The 20,853-nt window shown below is 35.0% G+C and overlaps 1 protein-coding gene and 1 pseudogene across 1 annotated transcript; one reads left to right on the top strand and one right to left on the bottom strand.

Moving 5' to 3' along the window:
- Positions 1 to 5,901: 5,901 nt before the first annotated feature.
- Positions 5,902 to 8,010, bottom strand: LOC141683587 (uncharacterized). Its single transcript, XM_074488328.1, has 4 exons — positions 7,420 to 8,010; positions 7,105 to 7,329; positions 6,190 to 6,921; positions 5,902 to 6,084 (listed from the first exon to the last, which is right to left on the bottom strand). The coding sequence occupies exons 1-4, from the start codon at positions 8,008 to 8,010 to the stop codon at positions 5,902 to 5,904; spliced, it is 1,731 nt and encodes a 576-aa protein (XP_074344429.1).
- Positions 8,011 to 11,232: 3,222 nt separating this feature from the next.
- On the top strand, positions 11,233 to 12,720 carry LOC141686805 (berberine bridge enzyme-like D-2; annotated as a pseudogene).
- The last annotated feature ends 8,133 nt before the right edge of the window (positions 12,721 to 20,853 follow it).

The raw sequence follows: 20,853 nt of genomic DNA, 5'->3' as shown, positions 1-20,853 counted from the left end.
AAGGGCCTTTACAGACTTGTTATCTACTGATAATAAGAGAGAGATACTAAGACCCCTTCAAATTCCTGATTCTGTAAAATAGTTCTTAGTAAACTCTGACCCCAACACATACACACCCAAATTTCCTGAAGTTGCACCCTCTCAACCTCCACCAACACAGCCTTCCACTACTCAACCACAACCTACTATCAGAACCTACTATCAACCAACCTCTGGTACTTCTCAAAAGGTGCCAGTTGTAAAATCTGACACAACCAAAAGAACTAAATCTGTTCCTAAATCTCCACCAAGGAGAAGAAGGATGATTCTTAGAGATGAATCAGATGAAGATGAACAGGTCTAGGTTCCTGCATCAGAACCTGTGATAATAGAAGCTGAAGAGGTAACTCTTCAGAAAAAGAATGAAGGTGCGGGTTCTAGTCTTCAGAAAAGAAAAAGGTCTTCAAACTCTGATGCAGATAATGTCTCTCTTATATCTAAGAAATCAAGATCAAAGAAGAAGAGAGCAGGTGTGAGAATATCATAAGCTCAATATGAAGAAGCTGAGGAAGGGGATCAGGAATCTTTGATCTCATCAGAACCAATAATGATTGAAGCTTTGCCACCTCCACCTCAAGTTGAAGACACTGTTCAAGATAAAGTGATCACACCTCCTATCTCTCCAATCAAAGAAACTGTTACAGTTGAAGATTCAGGATTAAGTCCTGAAATTGATATTCACAGGCTGAACATACCAATTGTCTTGTATCTAGAAGCACCAACAAAGGAGACAACTCCACCTATTTCTCCACTAAATGTTGAAGTTCCTACCACACCAATTCTGGATGTGGAAACAGATGAAGTTGTACCATAATCACCTTCATTGATACACACTTTAGTACTGTCAGAAGATGATGAGATTCACTAAAGTTCTGGAGACAGTGTTCTAGTAAATGCTCCAATTCTTGGAAATGAGGCATTGTTAATATTTGTTGAAGAAGATGATCCTGTTCGTTGGAAAGAAACTCATAGAGGAGTTGAGTGGACCAAGAAGTGGAATAAGCCTGACTTCATTCCAAGCTTAAAAGTTCTGACAGATCATGTTGCAAAAGTTGATGAGTTATTGACAAATTCTGACTTCAAAGCTCAACTTAAAGTCACGGCTCTCAGTATTAAAAGTCTTCAAGGTCAACACTCCATTACTCATGCCAAGGTTGATAAACTTCAGGAAAATGCTGATAAGTTGGACCTAATGCTCAAGCTAGACAAGAATAGGTTTATTAGACCAATTCATGAGAAAGTGGAAGCTATTGAAAAAGTTCAAGAAAAGCAGCAGGCCCAACTGGATGACGTCTTGCAAAATCAAGTTGCTCAACAAATTCAATTAACTGAGATCCAATCTTCAGTAGAACTCCTTCTTTCCCTACTCCTATCAGATGATGTCAAAAAGGGGGAGAAGGTAGTTAAGTACAAATGCTCAACTAGCCAAACTCTGAAGAAAAAGGATGATTCTGAAGATGACCAGGGAAACCCTAGCAAGGGCAAAGGTCAAGTTCAAAGCTACAAAGTTTCTTCACAGAAACTAATTTCTGATTCTAGAAAATCTTCTACACAGAAGAATACAAGTTCTGAAAGCAAGTTCTGATGATCAAAGTTTGATGACAAAACCTGATATTTTGATTCAGTCTGGAAGTCAAGAATCTCAGAAGTTTTTACAAACTCTGAAACTTAAGGGAAGGGAGACTACTGTCTACTATAAAGATCCCAAGATTCAGACACTCGATGAAGAAATTGCTAGAAGATTGTTTTTCAAGGATAATCCTGGAATGGATTTAGAGACTCTAAAGGAGAAAGAAGCTAGATTTGCAGCTTAGAAGAAAAATCTTAAATCTAAAACTTCTAATGCAAAGAAACCTCTAAGGCCTAAGGTAAAAGGCATTATGATCAAGGAAAGGTCAACTTCTGAGGCTTCAAAGCCCAAGACAAGATCACAAGTAGAAATTGATCCCAAAGAAAAAAGGGAAGGAAAGATTGATGAACCAACAAAGAAACAGGAGATGAAGATTACTCAAATCCTGATGAAACCTGTGTGCAAAATGGTTCAGGTTTTTGATGATACAGTTGTAGAAGATGAAACTGTTGAAACTCTGAAAAGAAAGAAGATGACAGAAGAATCCAAGACAACCTCTGACATAGCTCAAGTTGTTCAGAATGAAGACATTTCAGAACAGAAAGGTATAAATGAAACAGCAAATCCTGATCAAGTCATCAAGACATCAACCTCTGACAGAACTTAAGTTGATTTGAACAAGATGACAATTGCTGATAAGAAGAAGTTGCTATGGAACAAAGCTACTCCAGTGGAACCTAAGTCCAATCTAATGATTAATCAACTTGCAACATTTGGGTTAAGAGCCAAGCAACCTAGAGATAGAGCTGAATTAGGTTCTGATTAAGAAAAGATACAAACAGGAGTAGAAGCTACTCTTAGAGATCCTTTCATGTCGACATACAAACCATATGAACAAATTAAACAAAAGCACCTTGACAAAGTGTTGTCGGCTCAAATCGTGATAGATGCTCATGATAAGGAAAATCTAAAGGAGAAATTGATTTTATTTCTCTATGATGGATTAACTTACAGACTAGCTGATACTGATGTGCTAAAGAAGTCTGTCATAGAACTTTAACATATTCACTATCTTCTGGAAGTAAAATATGATGTTACAAGAAGATGGTCATAATACATTTTGAAGGCTATAAGAGATCTATTTAGAATCTCTGGTACAAATACTTCTCAGTATATACCAATGATTACTGAAGATGATGGAAGAGAAATTCCTATGCTGAAGAATTTTGCTAAGGTGAAAGTTATTCTGAAAGGAAAATGCTTATGTTATAATGAAAACTCTTCACATCCTAGGATTATCAGACTTGGTGATGGACTTGAAAAAATATCAATTCAAGCTCTCAGGATATCCATATATCAAATTGGTGATAGTAAAGATGAAGAACTGATGCAGGTCAAAGCACAGTTAGTTGAATTTCTGAGGAAAGCTGAAGACAAGCTGGTAAGAGATTTTGTTAATAATCATTATTGATTCAGATTAATCCAGTGAAGTTGGTAAAGCTACAAGGACTGTAAGTTGTAGTTAATAGTCTTATTAAACTCTTATTGCATTTGAACTTAAATGTTTTTGACATCATCAAATCTATTAACTTGTATATTTTTGCACAATTTACAAGTTGGGGGAGATTGTTAGATATATTTGAGATGTCATATCTAATGTGTTTCATGTTTAGTTTTCAGATCTTAACAAACTGCAAATATCAGTACTTACTGAAATCAGTACTTACTGGAAGTCAGAACTTAAGGATATCAGAACTTAAATTATCAGAAGATAAATATCAGAGGATGGATATCAGAACTTAAGTATGAGAGGACTAACAGTTAAGGAAGGAAGTTGATTTACAGGAAAGAAGATCGAGACTAATACAAAAGAAGATATGCATGGAAAGAGTTAGAGGACTTGAAGACTTGTATAAGATATCTGATTAATATATTTTAGGAGATAGAATTATATTCCATATCAATTAGAAGTTACCTTGTAACTGTGTACTACACAGACATAGGTTTACACTATATGTGTTATCATTATCGAGAAGATCATACATTGTAACCTAGCAGATCTCATGATATTTGTTCATCACTGAGAGAGAACAGTTCCATTGTAACAGAGTTTATTATATTGAATATATCTTTTTACTGTTACTATGTTCGAAATCGATTTGATTGTATTTCACATTGTATTCAACCCCCTTATACAGTGTTGTGTGACCTTACAATTTATCATCCTTAGATTTTACCAAAACAATTCGGTCCTTCTTCTATATATGTATGAGATTCTGCCGGCATTCGTCACAAATTTTACGTGACTAAACCTTCCAGGGTCACCACACAAATATATTCAATGACATGAATCAATGCATGGATAAGTGGCATGGAAATTACATGTAATGTGATCTATATAATGTCTATTTCCAACTGGTCCTTAGGCAATCTCTAACGAGATTGATTTCAATTTTCTCAACTCAATGTTAAACCACAATAAGAAAATTGAACAAAAGTAGAGTGACATTTAATAAAATTTCATCAACTGTATTCTGCAGAACATAAACAACTCAATGTTTATTACATAAAACACCAAAATATAAACTCCCAGTATACCAAAGTATCACATAAGGTAACACCCATATGAGCAGTATGCTCATGAAAGAACTTAGGTGTTAACGCCTTAGTGAGCGGATCCGCAATCACGGAGTTAGTGCCAATGTGTTCTATCAAAATCTGTCCACTCTGAATCTTTTCTTTAACAACTAGGAACTTGATATCTATATGTTTTGCATCTGTAGTGCTCCTATTATTGTTTGAATACTCCACTGCTGATTTATTATCACAAAATATCTTTAATGGTCTTTCAACACCATCAAGGATACACAAACCAGTGACAAAGTTTCGCAGCCATAAAGATTGATTGGATGCCACAAAATATGCTATATATTCTGCAGCCATGGTGGATGAAGCTATGAGCGTCTGTTTGGAAGACCTCCTTGAAATCGCTCCACCAGCCAGTAGATAAACATAGCCTGAAGTAGATTTTATTTCATCTTTTCATCCTTCAAAGTCAGAATCTGAATATCCAATGATTTCTAGATGATCTGATTTCCTGTATGTGAGCATATAGTCTTTTGTTTTCTTCAAATACCGTAAGACTCGTTTCACTGCTTTCCATTGCTCCATTCCCGGATTATTCAAATATCTTCCCAACATTCCAATAATGAATGCTATGTCAGGACGAGTACAAACTTGAGCATACATTAGGCTTCCCACTGCCGATGTATATGGTATCCTTTACATTTCCCTTATCTCAAGTTCATTCTTGGGACACTGTTTGAGACTAAATTTGTCTCCCTTAGACACGAGTGTATCCATTGGTGCACAATCTTTCATGCCATACCTTTCCAGGATTTTTTCGATATAGCTCTTTTGTGACAATCCAAGAATACCTCAAGAGCGATCTCGATGTATCTGAATTCCTAATATAAAAGAGGCGTTACCAAGATCGTTTATCTCAAATTGATTAGTGAGAAATTTCTTGGTATCGAGTAACAAGCCTATATCATTAGTAGCAAGTAAGATGTCATCAACGTATAAGAGAAGAAAGATAAATTTGCTCCCACTGAACTCGTGATATACACAATTTTCCACCAAGTTCACTTCGAAACCATATGATGTGATTACATGATGAAATTTGTGATACCATTCACGAGAAGACTGCTTGAGACCATAGATGGACTTCTTTAATTTGCAAACCACAGTCTTTGGATCTCCAATGACAAAGTTTTCTGGTTGCACCATATAAATTGTCTTGCCAATGTTTCCATTGAGAAATGCCGTCTTTACGTTCATCTGAGGTAGCTCTAGATCATAATGAGCCACAAGTGCCATAAAAATTCTAAATGAGTCTTTCGTGGAAACCGAAGAGAAAGTCTCATTGTAGTCGATACCTTTCTTTTGAATGAATCCTTTAGCGACTAGATGAGCCTTATATCTTTAGATGTTACCACTCGAATCACTTTTGGTTTTAAATACCCATTTGCAACCATAGGTTTTGATCCTTTAGGCAACTCAACAAGATCCCAAACGTCATTGTCTTTCATAGATTGCATCTCTTCATTCATGGCATCAATCCACTTTTAAGAGTTAGGACTCTGCATGGCTTGTTGAAGATTTACAGGATCATCTTCCCCAATGCCAATTCCATCTTCATGTTCTTGTAGAAAAACAACATAATCATCTGGAATTGCGCTCTTTCGCTCTCTAGTGGATCTCCTTAGTGGCACTTCTTGTGATTCATGAGATTATTGAGTTTGCTCAATTGGTTCCTCATAGGGAATTTCAGTGTTGTCTTGAACCGGAGGGCCTTGAACAATGATAGGTATCATAATTTGATCATTGCTCTCGACAGAGTTATAAATAGGATCATGACTATCTTCTTCAAAGACAATACTTTTACCTATATCTTCCCTCCCAAAATCAACATCCTAAAAAAATCTTGCATTATTAGTCTCAAAGAAGGATCTAGTAGCATGATCATAAAATTTAAATCCGCGAGTACGTTCCAGATACCCAACAAAATAGCAAGTGACCGTCCTAGAGTCCAGTTTCTTTTCATTCGGCCTATATGGCCTTGCCTCAGCTGGACAACCCCAAACATGTAAATGCTTAATACTAAGTGTTTTCTTAGTCCAAAGTTTGTAAGGAGTTTCAACCACTGCTTTAGTTAGAACCCGGTTAAGGATATAAATTGTAGTCTTTAGTGCATCTCCCCAAAGTGATTCAAGCAAGGAAGAATGATTTATCATACTTCTCACAATATCTTTAAGAGTACGGTTTCGCCTCTCAGCAACACCATTCATATTTGGTTTTCCTGGCATAGTGTACTGAGGGACAATTCCACACTCCTTTCGGAAGTTAGCAAAGGGTCCTGGATGTTGCTCACCTGATCCATCATATCTACCGTAGTATTCACCACCACGATCAGATCTGACAGCTTTAATACTACTGTTTAGTTGAAGTTCAACTTCAGCTTTATACTCTTTAAACACGTCCAGAGCTTGTGACTTCTCATGTATCAAGTATAGGTAACCATACCTAGAGTAATCATCTATGAACGTGATAAAATACCGTTGACCGTTCCAAGAGGCCGTAGGAAATGGTCCACATATATTGGTATGAATCAGTTCCAAGACACTCGTAGCTCTATTGACACCTAACTTTCTCGAGTTTGTTTTTTTTCCCTTAATAAATTCAACAAAGACTTGAAAGTCACTTAAATCTAAGGGATCAAGAATTCTATCATTCACAAGCCTCTGAATTCTCTGTTTAAATATATGACCTAATCATTTGTGCCATAACATAGCAGAATTCTCAGTTAACTTACGCTTTGTACCTCTTGCACTTGAGTGCAAAATTTAATTATCAAAAGCAACAGTATCAAGAATATAAAGATTATCAATCAAAGAACCAGTCGTAACCACATTTGAATATAAAGAGAAACATACTTTATTATTTCCAAAAGAACAAGTGTAGCCATATTTGTCCAAACAGGAAATAGAAATAAGATTCCGTCTAAAATACGGTGCAACAAATGTCTCAAATAAATCCAAATAAACACCAGTTTTTAATAATAATCTAAATATTCCAACAGCTTCAACTGAAACTTTATTGTCGTCGCCCACATAGATGAATCTTTCGGCATCAATTGGCGGTCGGCTCCACAGGCAACCCTGCATAGATACATTTATGTGAGTAGTAGCACCAGAATCTACTCACCAAGTATCCTTAGATACAGAAGCCAAATTAATTTCAGAACAAACAAAGACAGAAGTCTTACCCTTCTTCACACGCCAAACAACATATTTGGAACACTCTTTCTTCATGTGTCCAGCCTTCTTACAAAAGTAGCAGTTTGTTCCCTTATCCTGCTTCTCTTGCAACTGATGCTTAGGTTTTCCAATTGCAATATCCTTACCTCTCTTTCTTTTCTTATAATGAGAGCTTGATGCCAAGTGAGCACTCTCAGTCTTTTCTCGCAAAACCCTTTCTTCCTCTTGCACACAGTGTGAAATAAGCTCATTAAGAGTCCATTTTTCCTTTTGAGTATTATAACTCACCACAAAGTGTCCAAACTGAGGAGGCAGAGAAATAAGAACCAAGTGAACAAGTAACTCATCCGAAAGTTCTAACTTGAGTTCCTTGAGTTTTCCAGCAAGATTAGACATCCTAATGATGTACTCCCTTATGTTCCCCTTTCCTTTATACTTCATGGTCACGAGTTTCGACAGAAGATTACTCGTTTCCGCTTTCTCATTCTTAGCAAAATATTGCTCAATCTCGGAGAGGAACTTCTTACCACTTGTGCTCTCAGCAATAGAGCCCCGAAAGCCAGTTGGAATCGTTCGCTTCATGATCGCCAGATACATGCGATTAGAGTGTTCCTATTTCTCAATTTGATCCGTCTTGGGATCATCCGTAGTGGGAACTGGTTGCTCTTTCCTTAGCGCAAGGTCGAGATACATACACCCAAGAACGATCTCAACATTCTCTTTCCACGTGACATAGTTTGTCTCATTCAACATTGGAATCATGCTCAACTGAGCGGAAGTAGAATTAACACTAGCAATAACTGAAATAGAAAACAAATATACAACATTTACTCAAAACTAGTATATACAATAATATGATAAATTTTTAAATATTGGCAACACCATCACAAGATACCTAGTGCAACATTAAATTTTAGTCTTTGAACAGAAAATTTAATTTACAATTGATACTCTCCACACAATAATCAAGTATTAACAATCAATTTCTGTCAAATAATATGCCTTTCTTTGGACCGACTTATTATTAACATGAAAAAACTTAATATTGTTATATACTTGTTATCACAAGAATATTTTAATTTTGGCCAAATGTTACCTTCCTTTGGGCCGATAAAATTTACATAAAATTATATATTCTATCGTCACAATAATAATTTTTAAATTAATTAATCTACACAAAAGAGGTCACTTTGGCGACATATTGCTTCAATCAATTAATATAAAAATATTAAATGAATAGGTTAACATTAAATTGCCAATAAAAAAAATATAAATCACAAATATCATAAATTCTCTATTTGACAGCCATATTAACACGCAGATTATAAATATTTAACTATCATATTAACACGCAGATTATAAATATTTAACTAAAAATAGAATCACCGCAATTTGCAAGAGCTTAATGTTGTAAATCTGAAAAATATACACTCACATGTGCACATATTGAGGAATCATAAACAATATTAATTAATCTATGATATTGCACCTATATGTGCTAGACTCCACAAAATAATCAAACTAGTTACAATGCATTCATGAGTACTAGTTCATTATGACAAGTCCATGACATAGCACATGATATGATCACCAAAATAAAAGAAAAACAAATAATGATTAAATAGATATTATCTAAAGTTTTGTTTCATTATAAAGTAGGAGGACAGATTCTGATTTAGTCCATAAACAAATTATGTGTAACAATGTCAAATTAGACTTGAAGACATTAAAGTTTATCAAAATTTATAGGCAGATCTCTTTGACAGTTGATCCAGGCAACCATAATCTACTATCATATTAATAAACCAAAATCGTAGAAGTGGGCTATTATAATCATGGGGCAGCGCCGAAAAAAAATTAGAGCATCGAAACTAGTTTCAATATCAGTGATACAACGATATCACAAAATCCAAAAGATGAATCCCGAATAACATATAAGAAGAAGGCTCTGATGCCAATTTGATAGAATTTAATAATTATAAAAACACATAATTCTCTAAAATAGAGACAAGGACCGTAATTATCATATCTAATTATCGAGGTTAAACCGAAAACGGAAGCGTACCTGAATCCATAAGGCGATAGTCATAACGGTATCTAAATCTGTATAGTGTCCTTGATTATTCTCTTTCTCAACCAAATACTCCTTAGGGTTTCTCAAATAGCTCTCTCTGATTGGTAGAAGATAAGTCGTTACGTGTACTTGATATATTGGGTACTATAACTCTTTTTATATACCACCTAATTAAATCTTCCATTATAATTTAATTGTGCCTGATATTAGGTATCCACTTATTAGGTCCATACAATAAATTAAAATCTAATTGAGTTTCTTATTTGATCACTTAATTTAACCCACTATAATAAATAGAAAATATAATTGATATATTTATATGTAGCCCATAAAATTATTATTATTATTAAAAATAATAATAACATTGGAATTTATTAAATTCCAATACTGATAATCTTTGGTTACATATTTATTTTTAAGAGCACCTATTATCACTACTTCCTGGTGACGATCATGGTCATTTGAAGTGTTATAGTTCTACCCTACATTCAAGTGTTTAGTGACATAATTATGTCTGCCTTCCAGTAAATAATGCAGGAAGTGTGGATATGAAGAACAAAATCCGGGAGGTACCAGAGAATGAATTTGATACGTTCATTGACACAAACTTAAAAGAAACAACAAATATGTTACGTCGTCTATTGAGAGCAAGCAAGGAGTAATAGTACATAAACGGAGAATATATATTAGTTCTTTATCCATCTATATTTTGATTATTAGATGATTGTTGAACAATGAAACTAATGATTTTCGGCTTGCCTTCACTATATTTTTTGAGGGTTAGTAATTACCAGCCTAGAAATAGACCTAAATCTTGTAGTCTTTGTGACCTAGCCTTGCTGAAAATGTCCAACTTGTGTTTGTGCGTCACCTGTCAAAGCGTAGGACTCAGTTACATTTTAATATTTTTCACTTTCAAGGATGGGAGCAGTTTTAAGTTAAATAACTTTGTACTTGTGTCCGAATACAATTCCCCCGGTTTTATGCATTGCTCGTTCATTAATTTGTTTGGAAAGTAAAAAATGGCTTCTTATTGTGATTCAATATGGGAAGTAAAAGAAGGTCTGAGCAAATTAGCTGCAAAGGAGTTTCCAAGTGGATTGGCAATAGTTTCACAAAATCAAGGTGTTATTAAAACCAACATGCTTGTTTCATTCTATGGTGATTGGGCGTCTCTGTAGTCGCAGCCTGAACCGTGATATGTTGTGTTTTGTTTTAGGTTATTCATCATTGACAGAGATATGATACACAATAAACTTTGATATCTGTCAATACCGGTATGATTTATGAAGAAAAATTTGAAAAAGTCCTCATCAGAGGGCCAGTAGCAAAACAATGTTAGCATGAGCCGTAAATAAGGTTGATTGGTAAGATATGTGAATAGTATCAATCTCTCGCATAAAGTTTGTATTTCCATAATCTTAGCCAGGTCTTTTGTAATTAGTTATTGTAGGTTTGTTTTTCCATATTTAGCAGCCTATACATACTATAAGTACATGATCTGTACTCGAGAACAAAGGAATGAAAAAGAATTACAATTCATCAAACAACAGTTGTGCCGTGTAGTTTTTTAGTCCTACTACCTACCATATAGTTCCATATTTTCAAGTACGAATTTCAAGATTAGACAAATTTGGATTTCGACCACTGGATATACACAATGTGGGCATAACTGCCCTAATGAAATGAATAATTGGTTATGGTCGTTGAAAATAATTGGTGGTGTGGTGGGGCTATGGTCATGATCTTTTGGTTGCACTACTGTACCAAATGAATAAAAAAGCGGAAACTAAAACTCTACTACTTAGCATCATTGTAAATAAAACTGAAAATATGTCCAAATCTTTGCTACAGAGTGGTTCAAACCAAGTTTCTCTGTTAAGCTTACACTTCTTGCTGATAATCACAATATGTTGTCTTGATCATTCTTCATGTAGTGAAACTACAAAGCTACATAAAATCACTTCTTGTTTCATTGGTCACAATGGTAACAACTTCACCTTATACTCATCTACCAATGATTCTGCATATTTTGATATCCTCAATTTCTCGTTACAAAATCTCCGTTTTTCAAAACTTTCAGTTCCAAAACCATCAGCCATTATTGTACCAAAGAGCAAGGAAGAGGTATCCAGCATTGTCCTGTGCTGTATAAAATGGTCCTTTGAAATAAGAATTCGGTCAGGCGGACATAGTTATGAGGGCATAAGTAGCTCATCATTATCTGCATCAAATAATAAAAGTACAAAGTCTGCGCCTTTTGTAGTTATTGATTTGATGAGTCTTGATAAGATTTCAGTGGATCTGATGTCCAGAACTGCATGGGTCCAAGGTGGTGCAACCCTTGGGCAAACATATTATGCAATTGCAGAGTCTAGCAATGCTCATGGTTTCCCTGCAGGAGCTTGTCCGACAGTGGGAGTTGGAGGGCACTTTTCAGGTGGTTTTTAGGGAGAAAATATGGCCTTTCTGCAGATAATATAGTGGATGCGCTTCTGGTGGATGCCAAAGGACGGATATTAAATAGAGATTCAATGGGAGAAGATGTTTTCTGGGCTATTAGAGGTGGAGGTGGAGGAAACTGGGGCATTGTTTTCGCCTGGAAAATTAGGCTCGTAAGAGTGCCTGAAATTGTGACAGTCCTTACTGTGGCTAGGCCACAACACACAAAACATCAAGTAGAAAATATTATTCAGCAATATCAAAATGTTGTGCAGGACTTGGATGATAAGTTTCACTTACTGGTTTTTGTTAGTTCTGGTTTGGTTCCCGAAAGTAACAAAATAGCTGTGATAATTCAAGGACTATATCAAGGTCCAAGAAGCAAAGCAATCTCAATTTTAAACGATAATTTTCCAGCTATGCAAAGGCAAGAAGCATATCAATTGGATAAGAAGGTTTTACGATGCAATGGCGCCATTTGTTTCTTCAAATCCAAGAGCCGCGTATGTAAACTACATGGACCTTGACCTTGGCTATGTTACAGGCGGAGCTTCTACCGTGGACATGACAAGAACTGGGGGAAACAAGTATTTTCTAGACAACTATGACAGATTGGTTATGGCTAAAACGATTATTGATCCGCACAATTTTTTTGGCATCAGCAAAGCTTGCCTCCGCTGATATCTTACAAGTCTGAGTATTAGTCACTTCATTTACTCTTTTTATCTCTGTATTATCATGCGGTAATGTGTAGTTGATTAAACATCAATAATTGGCGACTCTTCTGCATTTGCAAAACTACAAACCAAACTTTCAGATACAGCTCAGTGAATAATAAATCATTGCAAAATTTTGTAAATTATTGAAGCAACAACATCAACTTTTTCGGAATTTTTTTTTAGTAAAAGAAAAAAATTAGATACTTTCGGGTATATATCTTATTCCGGTAATAGGCGTAATATTTTGACCAAATTTTAGAAGTATCCTAACTAAACAATGATAATGCTTGGTTTGTGATCAGATAACTGTTTTTTAAAATCACCTCATTCATTTTTATATATATTGGTGGGCTCCTGCCTCCTCATGACTAAATTGTTAGTTTTTGTATATCATGGGGCTGTGAATAAGTTCGAACTCGGTTCGTTAAGAGCTCGTTCGGCTTGACTCGTTAACGAGCTCGAGCTCGAACTTGAACAGACAAATGCTAAACGAGTTCGAGCCGAGCTTTGGGTTGTTTGGCTCGAGCTCGGCTTGGCTCGAATTCGCTCGTTAAAACTTGAAAAAATTCTAATATATCCTGAATATTTTTATACATGTATGATTTTTAAAAAAAAAATTGACTTCACTGTATTATTTTCATCTTCCAACAATTATTTTGCGTATCATATGTGATATATTTTGAAATGATTTAGAATTTTTTTAATTTAGTTTCTAATTTTAAAATATGGATTCATAATTATATTTTGGTTAAGATTTTTTAAAAAATATTTTTTCATCGATCCAACCGTATGGATATCATAAAATATATATTTTAATGATATAACCAAAGTTTCACATCAAAACAATTTTATTTGATTTTCTATTTTAACGGTCAAACATTAGTTTGACTAGTAATGCTAACTAGTGTTTAGTCCGGATTTGTTGTTTAAATTATTTTAAAAATACTTTATATCGATCCAACCACATGGATGTTATAAAATATATATTTTATTGATGTAACCAAAGTTTCAGTTCAAATTAATTTTATTTGGTTTGCTATTTTAACAGTCAAACATTAATTTGACTAATACTAGTAACTAGTGTTTAGTAACTAGTTTGACTATTACCGCTAACTAGTGTTTAGTCATTAATTGATGTTTCGATTTTTTGAAAAATATTTTTCATCAATCCAACCGTATGGATGTCAATATATATATATATATATATATATATATATATATATATATACCGTATGGATGTCAATATATATATATATATATTAGTGATATAACCAAAGTTTCAAAAAAAATTATTTGATAAGTTATTTATTTTAATAGTCAAACAGCGGTTGGCCTGAATTTTTTCTGGCTCGGTTCGGCTCGTTTATGTTCTTGAACAAACTCGTGTTCGGCTCGTTAGTTAACGAGCTCGATCTCAAACACGATTTTTGTTCGATAAGAAAGCCCGGCTCAGCTCGGTTCTTCAGAAAAAATTAAAGACTGGCTCTGTTCTATCAAAATTCGGCTCGGCTCTGTTCGTGAACAGCCCTGTTAGGTCACACAACACTATAGAAGGGGGTTGAATATAGTGTTTATACAATCAAATCGATTTAGAACACAAGTACGTAACAGTAATCAAGTTTATTCAATATAATAAGCTCTGTTCAAAGTAGGTTAAACTACTCTCTCAGTGATGAACAATATCACTAAGAGCTGCTAGGTTACAATGAATGATGTTCTCGTGAATGATAACACATATAGTGTAAACCCTAAGCTGTGTTTATATAGTACACATTTACAAGATATCTTCTAATTGATATGGAATATAATTCTGTCTCCTAAAATATATCAATCATATATTATCTTCTACAAGTCTTATAGTTGTCCAACTTTTCATGCATATCTTCTTTCTTTTAGTCCAGATCCTCTCCTGTAAATCAGCTGCATTCCTAATCTGAAGTGTACCTGCACTTAAGTCCTGATATATCTTCTGACACCTTAAGTTCTGATATAAGTTCTGACTTCAGTAAGTCCTGATTTCCAGTAAGTCCTGATAAGTCCTGATATTAAGTTCTAAAATAAACACAACAGATTAGAAATGACATCACAAATATATCTAACAATCTCCCCCAACTTGTAAATTATGAAAAATATACAAGTTGATAGATTTGATGATGTCAAAAACATTTAAGTACAAATACAATGAGAGTTTATTTATACAACTAACTACAACTTATAATATATGTAGCTTTACCAATTTCACTGGATCAATCTGAATCAAAAATGATTCTTTGTAAAGTCGTTTACCAGCTTGTCTTCAGCTTTTCTCAAAACTTTAACTAATTGTGCTTTGACTTGCATCAGTTCTTCATCTTTATTATCACCAATTTGATAAATGGTTGTTCTGAGTGCTGGAATAGATGTTCTTTCAAGACCATCTCCAAGTCTGATAACTCTTGGATGTGAAGAGTCTTCATTGTAGTATAGACACTTTCCTTTCAGAATAACTTCCACCTTAGCAGAGTTCTTCCTCATAGGAATTTCTCTTCCATCATCTTCAGTTATTTTTGGAATGTACTGAGAAGCCTTTGTACCAGAGATTCTGAGAAGATCTCTTATAGCCTTCAAAATATATTCTGACCATCTTCTTGTAACATCAGATTTTACTTCCAGAAGGTAGTGAATATGTTGAAGCTCTTTGACAGACTTCTTTAGCACATCGGTATCAGCTAGTCTGTAAGTTCTGCCATCATTGAGAAATAAGATCAATTTATCTTTTAGATCATCTTTATCATGAGCATCCATCATAGTTTGAGCAGACAGCACTTTGTCAAGGTGCTTTTGTTTAATTTGTTCATATGGTTTGTCTATCACCATGAAAGGATATCTAAGAGTAGCTTCTACTCCTGTTTGTATCTTTTCTTCATCAGAACCTAATTCAGCTCTATCTCTAGGTTGCTTGGCTCTTAACCCAAATGTTGCAAGTTGATTAATCATTAGATTGGACTTAGGTTCCATTGGAGTAGCTTTGTTCCATAACAGCTTCCTCTTATCAGCAATTGTCATCTTGTTCAAATCAACTTGAGCTCTGTCAGAGGTTGATGTCTTGATGACTTGATCAGGATTTGCTGTTTCATTTATACCTTTTTGTTCTGAAATGTCTTCACTCTGAATAACTTGAGCTATGTCAGAGGTTGTCTTGGATTCTTCTATTATCTTCTTTCTTTTCAGAGTTTCAACAGTTTCATCTTCTACAGCTGTATCATCAAAAACCTGAACCATTTTGCACACAGGTTTCATCAGGATTTGAGTAATCTTCATCTACTGTTTCTTTGTTGGTTCATCAATCTTTCCTTCCCCTTTTTTCTTGGGATCAATTTCTACTTGTGATCTTGTCTTGGGCTTTGAAGCCTCAGAAGTTGACCTTTCCTTGATCACAATGCCTTTTACCTTAGGCCTTGGAGGTTTCTTTGCATTAGAAGTTTTAGATTTAAGATTTTTCTTCTCAGCTGCAAATCTAGCTTCTTCCTCCTTTAGAGTCTCTAAATCCATCCCAGGATTATCCTTGAAAAACAATCTTCTAGCAATTTCTTCATCAAGTGTCTGAATCTTGGGATCTTTATAGTAGACAGTAGTCTCCCTTCCCTTAAGTTTCAGAGTTTGTAAAAACTTCTAAGATTCTTGACTTCCAGACTGAATCAGAATATCAGGTTTTGTCATCAGACTTTGATCATCAGAACTTGCTTTCAGAACTTGAGCATTCACAGCTTCATAACTTGTATTCTTCTGTGTAAAAGATTTTCTAGAATCAGAAATTAGTTTCTGTGAAGAAACTTTGTTGCTTTGAACTTGACCTTGACCTTTGCCCTTGCTAGGGTTTCCCTGGTCATCTTTAGAATCATCATTTTTCTTCAGAGTTTGGCTAGTTGAGCATTTGTACTTAACTACCTTCTCCCCCTTTTTGACATCATCTGATAGGAGTAGGGAAAGAAGGAGTTCTACTGAAGATTGGATCTCAGTTAATTGAATTTGTTGAGTAACTTGATTTTGCAAGACCTCATCCCGTTGGGCCTGCTGCTTTTCTTGAACTTTTTTAATAGCTTCCACTTTCTCATGAATTGGTCTAATAAACCTATTCTTGTCTAGCTTGAGCATTAGGTCCAGCTTATCAGCATTTTCCTGAAGTTTATCAACCTTGGCATGAGTAATGGAGTGTTGACCTTGAAGACTTTTAGTACTGAGAGCTGTGACTTTAAGTTGAGCTTTGAAGTCAGAATTTGTCAACAACTCATCAGCTTTTGCAATATGATCTGTCAGAACTTTTGAGCTTGGTATGAAGTCAGGCTTATTCCACTTCTTGGTCCACTCAATTCCTATGTGAGTTTATTTCCAAGGAACAGGAGCTTCTTCTTCAACAAATTTCAACAATGCCTCCTTTTGAAGAATTGGAGCATTTACTGGAGCACTGTCTCCAGATCTTTAGTGAATCTTATCATCTTCTGACAGTACTAAAGTGTGTATCAATGAAGGTGATTATGGTACAACTTCATCTGTTTCCACATCCAGAATTGGTGTGGTAGGAACTTCAGCATTTAGTGGAGAAATAGGTGGAGTTGTCTCCTTTGTTGGTGCTTCCAGATACAAGACAGTCGGTATGTTTAGACTGTGAATATCAATTTCAGGACTTAATCCTGAATCTTCAACTGTAACAGTTTCTTTGATTGGAGAGACAGGAGGTGTGATCACTTTATCTTGAACAGTGTCTTCACCTTGAGGTGGAGGTGGCAAAGCTTCAATCATTATTGGTTCTGATGAGATCAGAGATTTCTGATCCCCTTCCTCAGCTTTTTCATATTGAGCTTATGTTATTCTCACACCTGCTCTCTTCTTCTTTGATCTTGATTTCTTAGATATAGGAGAGACATTATTTGCATCAGAGTTTGAAGACCTTTTTCTTTTCTGAAGATTAGAACCCTCAGCTTTATTCTTTTTCCGACGAGTTACCTCTTCAGCTTCTATTGTCACAGGTTCTGATGCAGGAACCTAGACCTGTTCATCTTCATCTGATTCATCTCTAAGAATCATCCTTCTTCTCCTTGGTGGAGATTTAGGAACAGATTTAGTTCCTTTGGTTGTGTCAGATTTTACAACTGGCACCTTTTGAGAAGTACCAGAGGTTGGTTGATAGTAGGTTCTGATAGTAGGTTGTGGTTGAGTAGTGGAAGGCTGTGTTGGTGGAGGTTGAGAGGGTGCAACTTCAGGAAATTTGGGTGTGTATGTGTTGGTGTCAGAGTTTACTAAGAACTGTTTTACAGAATCAGGAATTTAAAGGGGTCTTAGTATCTCTCTCTTATTATCAGTAGATAACAAGTCTGTAAAGGCCCTTTTAGCAAGTTTAAAAGGTTGAATTGACTCACTAAAGTTTTGGGGCTTATCAGAACAACAAAAACTGTAAATGAGTTGACAAAATCTAGCAAAATAAACAGTATGTGGGTCTTCCTTTACCCTACCCCCAACAAAACCCAAAATAACAGTAGCATAATCAAAATGAGTTTGATTAAGAAGTGCATACCCTATTTGCTGGCTCAGAATTGGAATGGCATCAAAATTTGAGCATTTTTTTGGCAAAAGCTCTGGTAATGCAGTCATAGAAAAAGCTCCACTCCCTTCTTATGTAGGGTCTCTTCAGTTGTCCCAGCTTGGACAAACATTTCTCATAGCCAAGATTGGCCATCATACTCTGTAGTAGTGGATCTTCAATCTGAGCATTGAAATTGCAATTTTCTGGCAGATGTAGAGCTTGTCGAACAGTAGACAAAGTAACTATATGCTCATCTTCCCCTGTTGTGAAAATAATACTTGGGGACCCGACTTCACCACTATCATCATAAACTCCACTCCTCCAAAACTCTAGTATCTGTGTTCCTAAGAGTAATTGTGGTAGGGTCAAAGCATACCCAATCTCACTGCGAGTAAGAAAGTTTTGGATGAAGTGAAGATCTGATGGAGCTTCGTCCTTGCTGAGAATAGCCATATAATTGTTGGGGATGAACTTGGCTCCATTAAAGATAATGTCCTTTGGTGCCATTTCTGTAAGAAATTATGTGAAGAGTTATGTGTATGAAAGGTGTTTGATAAAATGCCTGTAAGAGAGTCCATCAGAAAAGAGAGAGAGAGAGAGAGAGAGAGAGAGAGAGAGAGTAAAAGAAATAAGAGATAAAGTAAGAGTAGGTAAAAGATTGTAAAATCTTTTAACTATAATATATATACTCTTTCCACTTAACGGCTCTTTTTGGAAGTAAAACAGACATTTGACACCTGTCACGCAGTAAATAGTCAAAACAGTGGTTAGTGGGCACGGGAAATATGTAGTAATTATTGCTCACATGCTGTTTTTCAAAATAAACACACAACCCATAAACTAAATGATCATCATTGTTGTTATCTCACTTAATCATTTTCTGATAAAAATGACTGTTACGGTAAATATCAAAAATAAGTCAAGTAATTAAATAATGCACGTTAGCATCAGAGCTTCCATCAGGATTTTCATCAGAACTTGACTATTATCAGAATTTAATGGTCATCAGAACATGGCTTCTGTACTCAAAAAGTGAATGACTATTTCTGTGATTCTTCACACAAATACTGACTGGTTTCTTCAGAGTTTAATCATCAGAACTTGTCCTCAGAATTTATGCAAATAATACTTAACTGTTTATCTGAAACAACTTAATCACCATAATAATTTTCATCATTCATATAGAGTGAGATTGTGTGTATGTGCAAATGATCAGATAAAGATTAAAGTCTAATAAACTTCAGTATATCTTAGAAATAAGGCATAACTAAGAAAAGTGCTTAAAATCTGTCTTGAATTGTGAAGTCTACTATAGAATAAAGTTATGCAAGAATCCACCTCAGTTGTTTCTTCTCATTTTATGCATCTTTTGAAATTCTTTAGACAGTGGCTTCTCAGTGTAAATGAGTTACAACTGCCATCAGAATTAATGTTGTTATCATAGTATTTCTCCAGTAATCAGAGAATATGAAAAGTCACCAAGAAAAATCAATTTGCTTTTCTAATGCATATAACTTAATACCAGCAATGCACTTGGATCTTCCCTCTCACATAAATTACTCTAGATCTCAAAGGAGTACCTGATTTCAATTTTTCTTTTCTTTTATTTTCTTCAGATAAGTGAGGCTTATCAAGCATGTAGTTCATCCTTAAGATTTACTGACATCCGAATTTGACAGATAAGAAGCAATAATCTAGTTTGTGACTTAGTAATAAGATACACAAAGTAAATTTGACTAAGATCAAAATCAGAATTTGCTTGTGTTATTAATGTCCACATAAATAACTAATTCAAACATGGGATACATAGTTTGTTAAATATTACTAAGTCAGCATCTAACAAAATAATCCTCATTAGATTGAATAGTCACAAAACATTCAAAACACTATCAGAGTATATAGAATCACATCATATAACAATCAGTATTTAATGTATTACAATTTAAGCACAGATTACATGGAGATAAGAAAATCTATAAACACTGATCATAAAATATGATGTATGAGAACAAAAACTAAATAGATTTTGAGAAAGAACCTGAAACCATTCCAAGTTCATTTACCATTCTTGTAAAAGTAGCTTCACATAGTGGTTTTGTGAAGATATCTGCTAGTTGTTGATCTATTGGGACAAAATGTAATTCCACTGTACCTTCCATCACATGTTCCCTTATGAAATGGTACGTAATGCTGATGTGCTTTGTCATAGAGTGTTGAACTGGATTACCTCTCATAGCAATAGCACTTTGATTATCACAGTAAATGGGTATTTTAGAAAATTCTAACCCATAGTCAAGTAACTGATTCTTCATCCAAAGAATCTGTGCGCAACAGCTTCCTGCAGCAATATATTCTGCTTCTGTAGTTGATGTGGAAATTGATTTTTGTTTCTTGCTAAACCAAGAAACCAATCTGCCTTCAAGAAATTGGCAGCTTCCACTAGTGCTTTTTCTGTCAATTTTGCATCCTGCAAATTCTGCATCTGAGTAACCTATTAGCTTAAAATCTGATTCCCTAGGATAGCACCATCCTAGATCAGCTGTACTCTTGAGGTACTTGAAAATTCTTTTCACAGCTATTAGATGAGGTTCTCTTGAATCAGCTTGAATCTTGCACAAAGACAGGTAGCA

Source organism: Apium graveolens, chromosome 9 (genome assembly GCF_009905375.1).
Source record: "Apium graveolens cultivar Ventura chromosome 9, ASM990537v1, whole genome shotgun sequence".
Lineage (NCBI taxonomy): Eukaryota > Viridiplantae > Streptophyta > Magnoliopsida > Apiales > Apiaceae > Apium > Apium graveolens.
The sequence above is the reverse complement of the archived record's forward strand: the minus strand, read 5'-3'. Positions and strand labels throughout refer to the sequence as shown.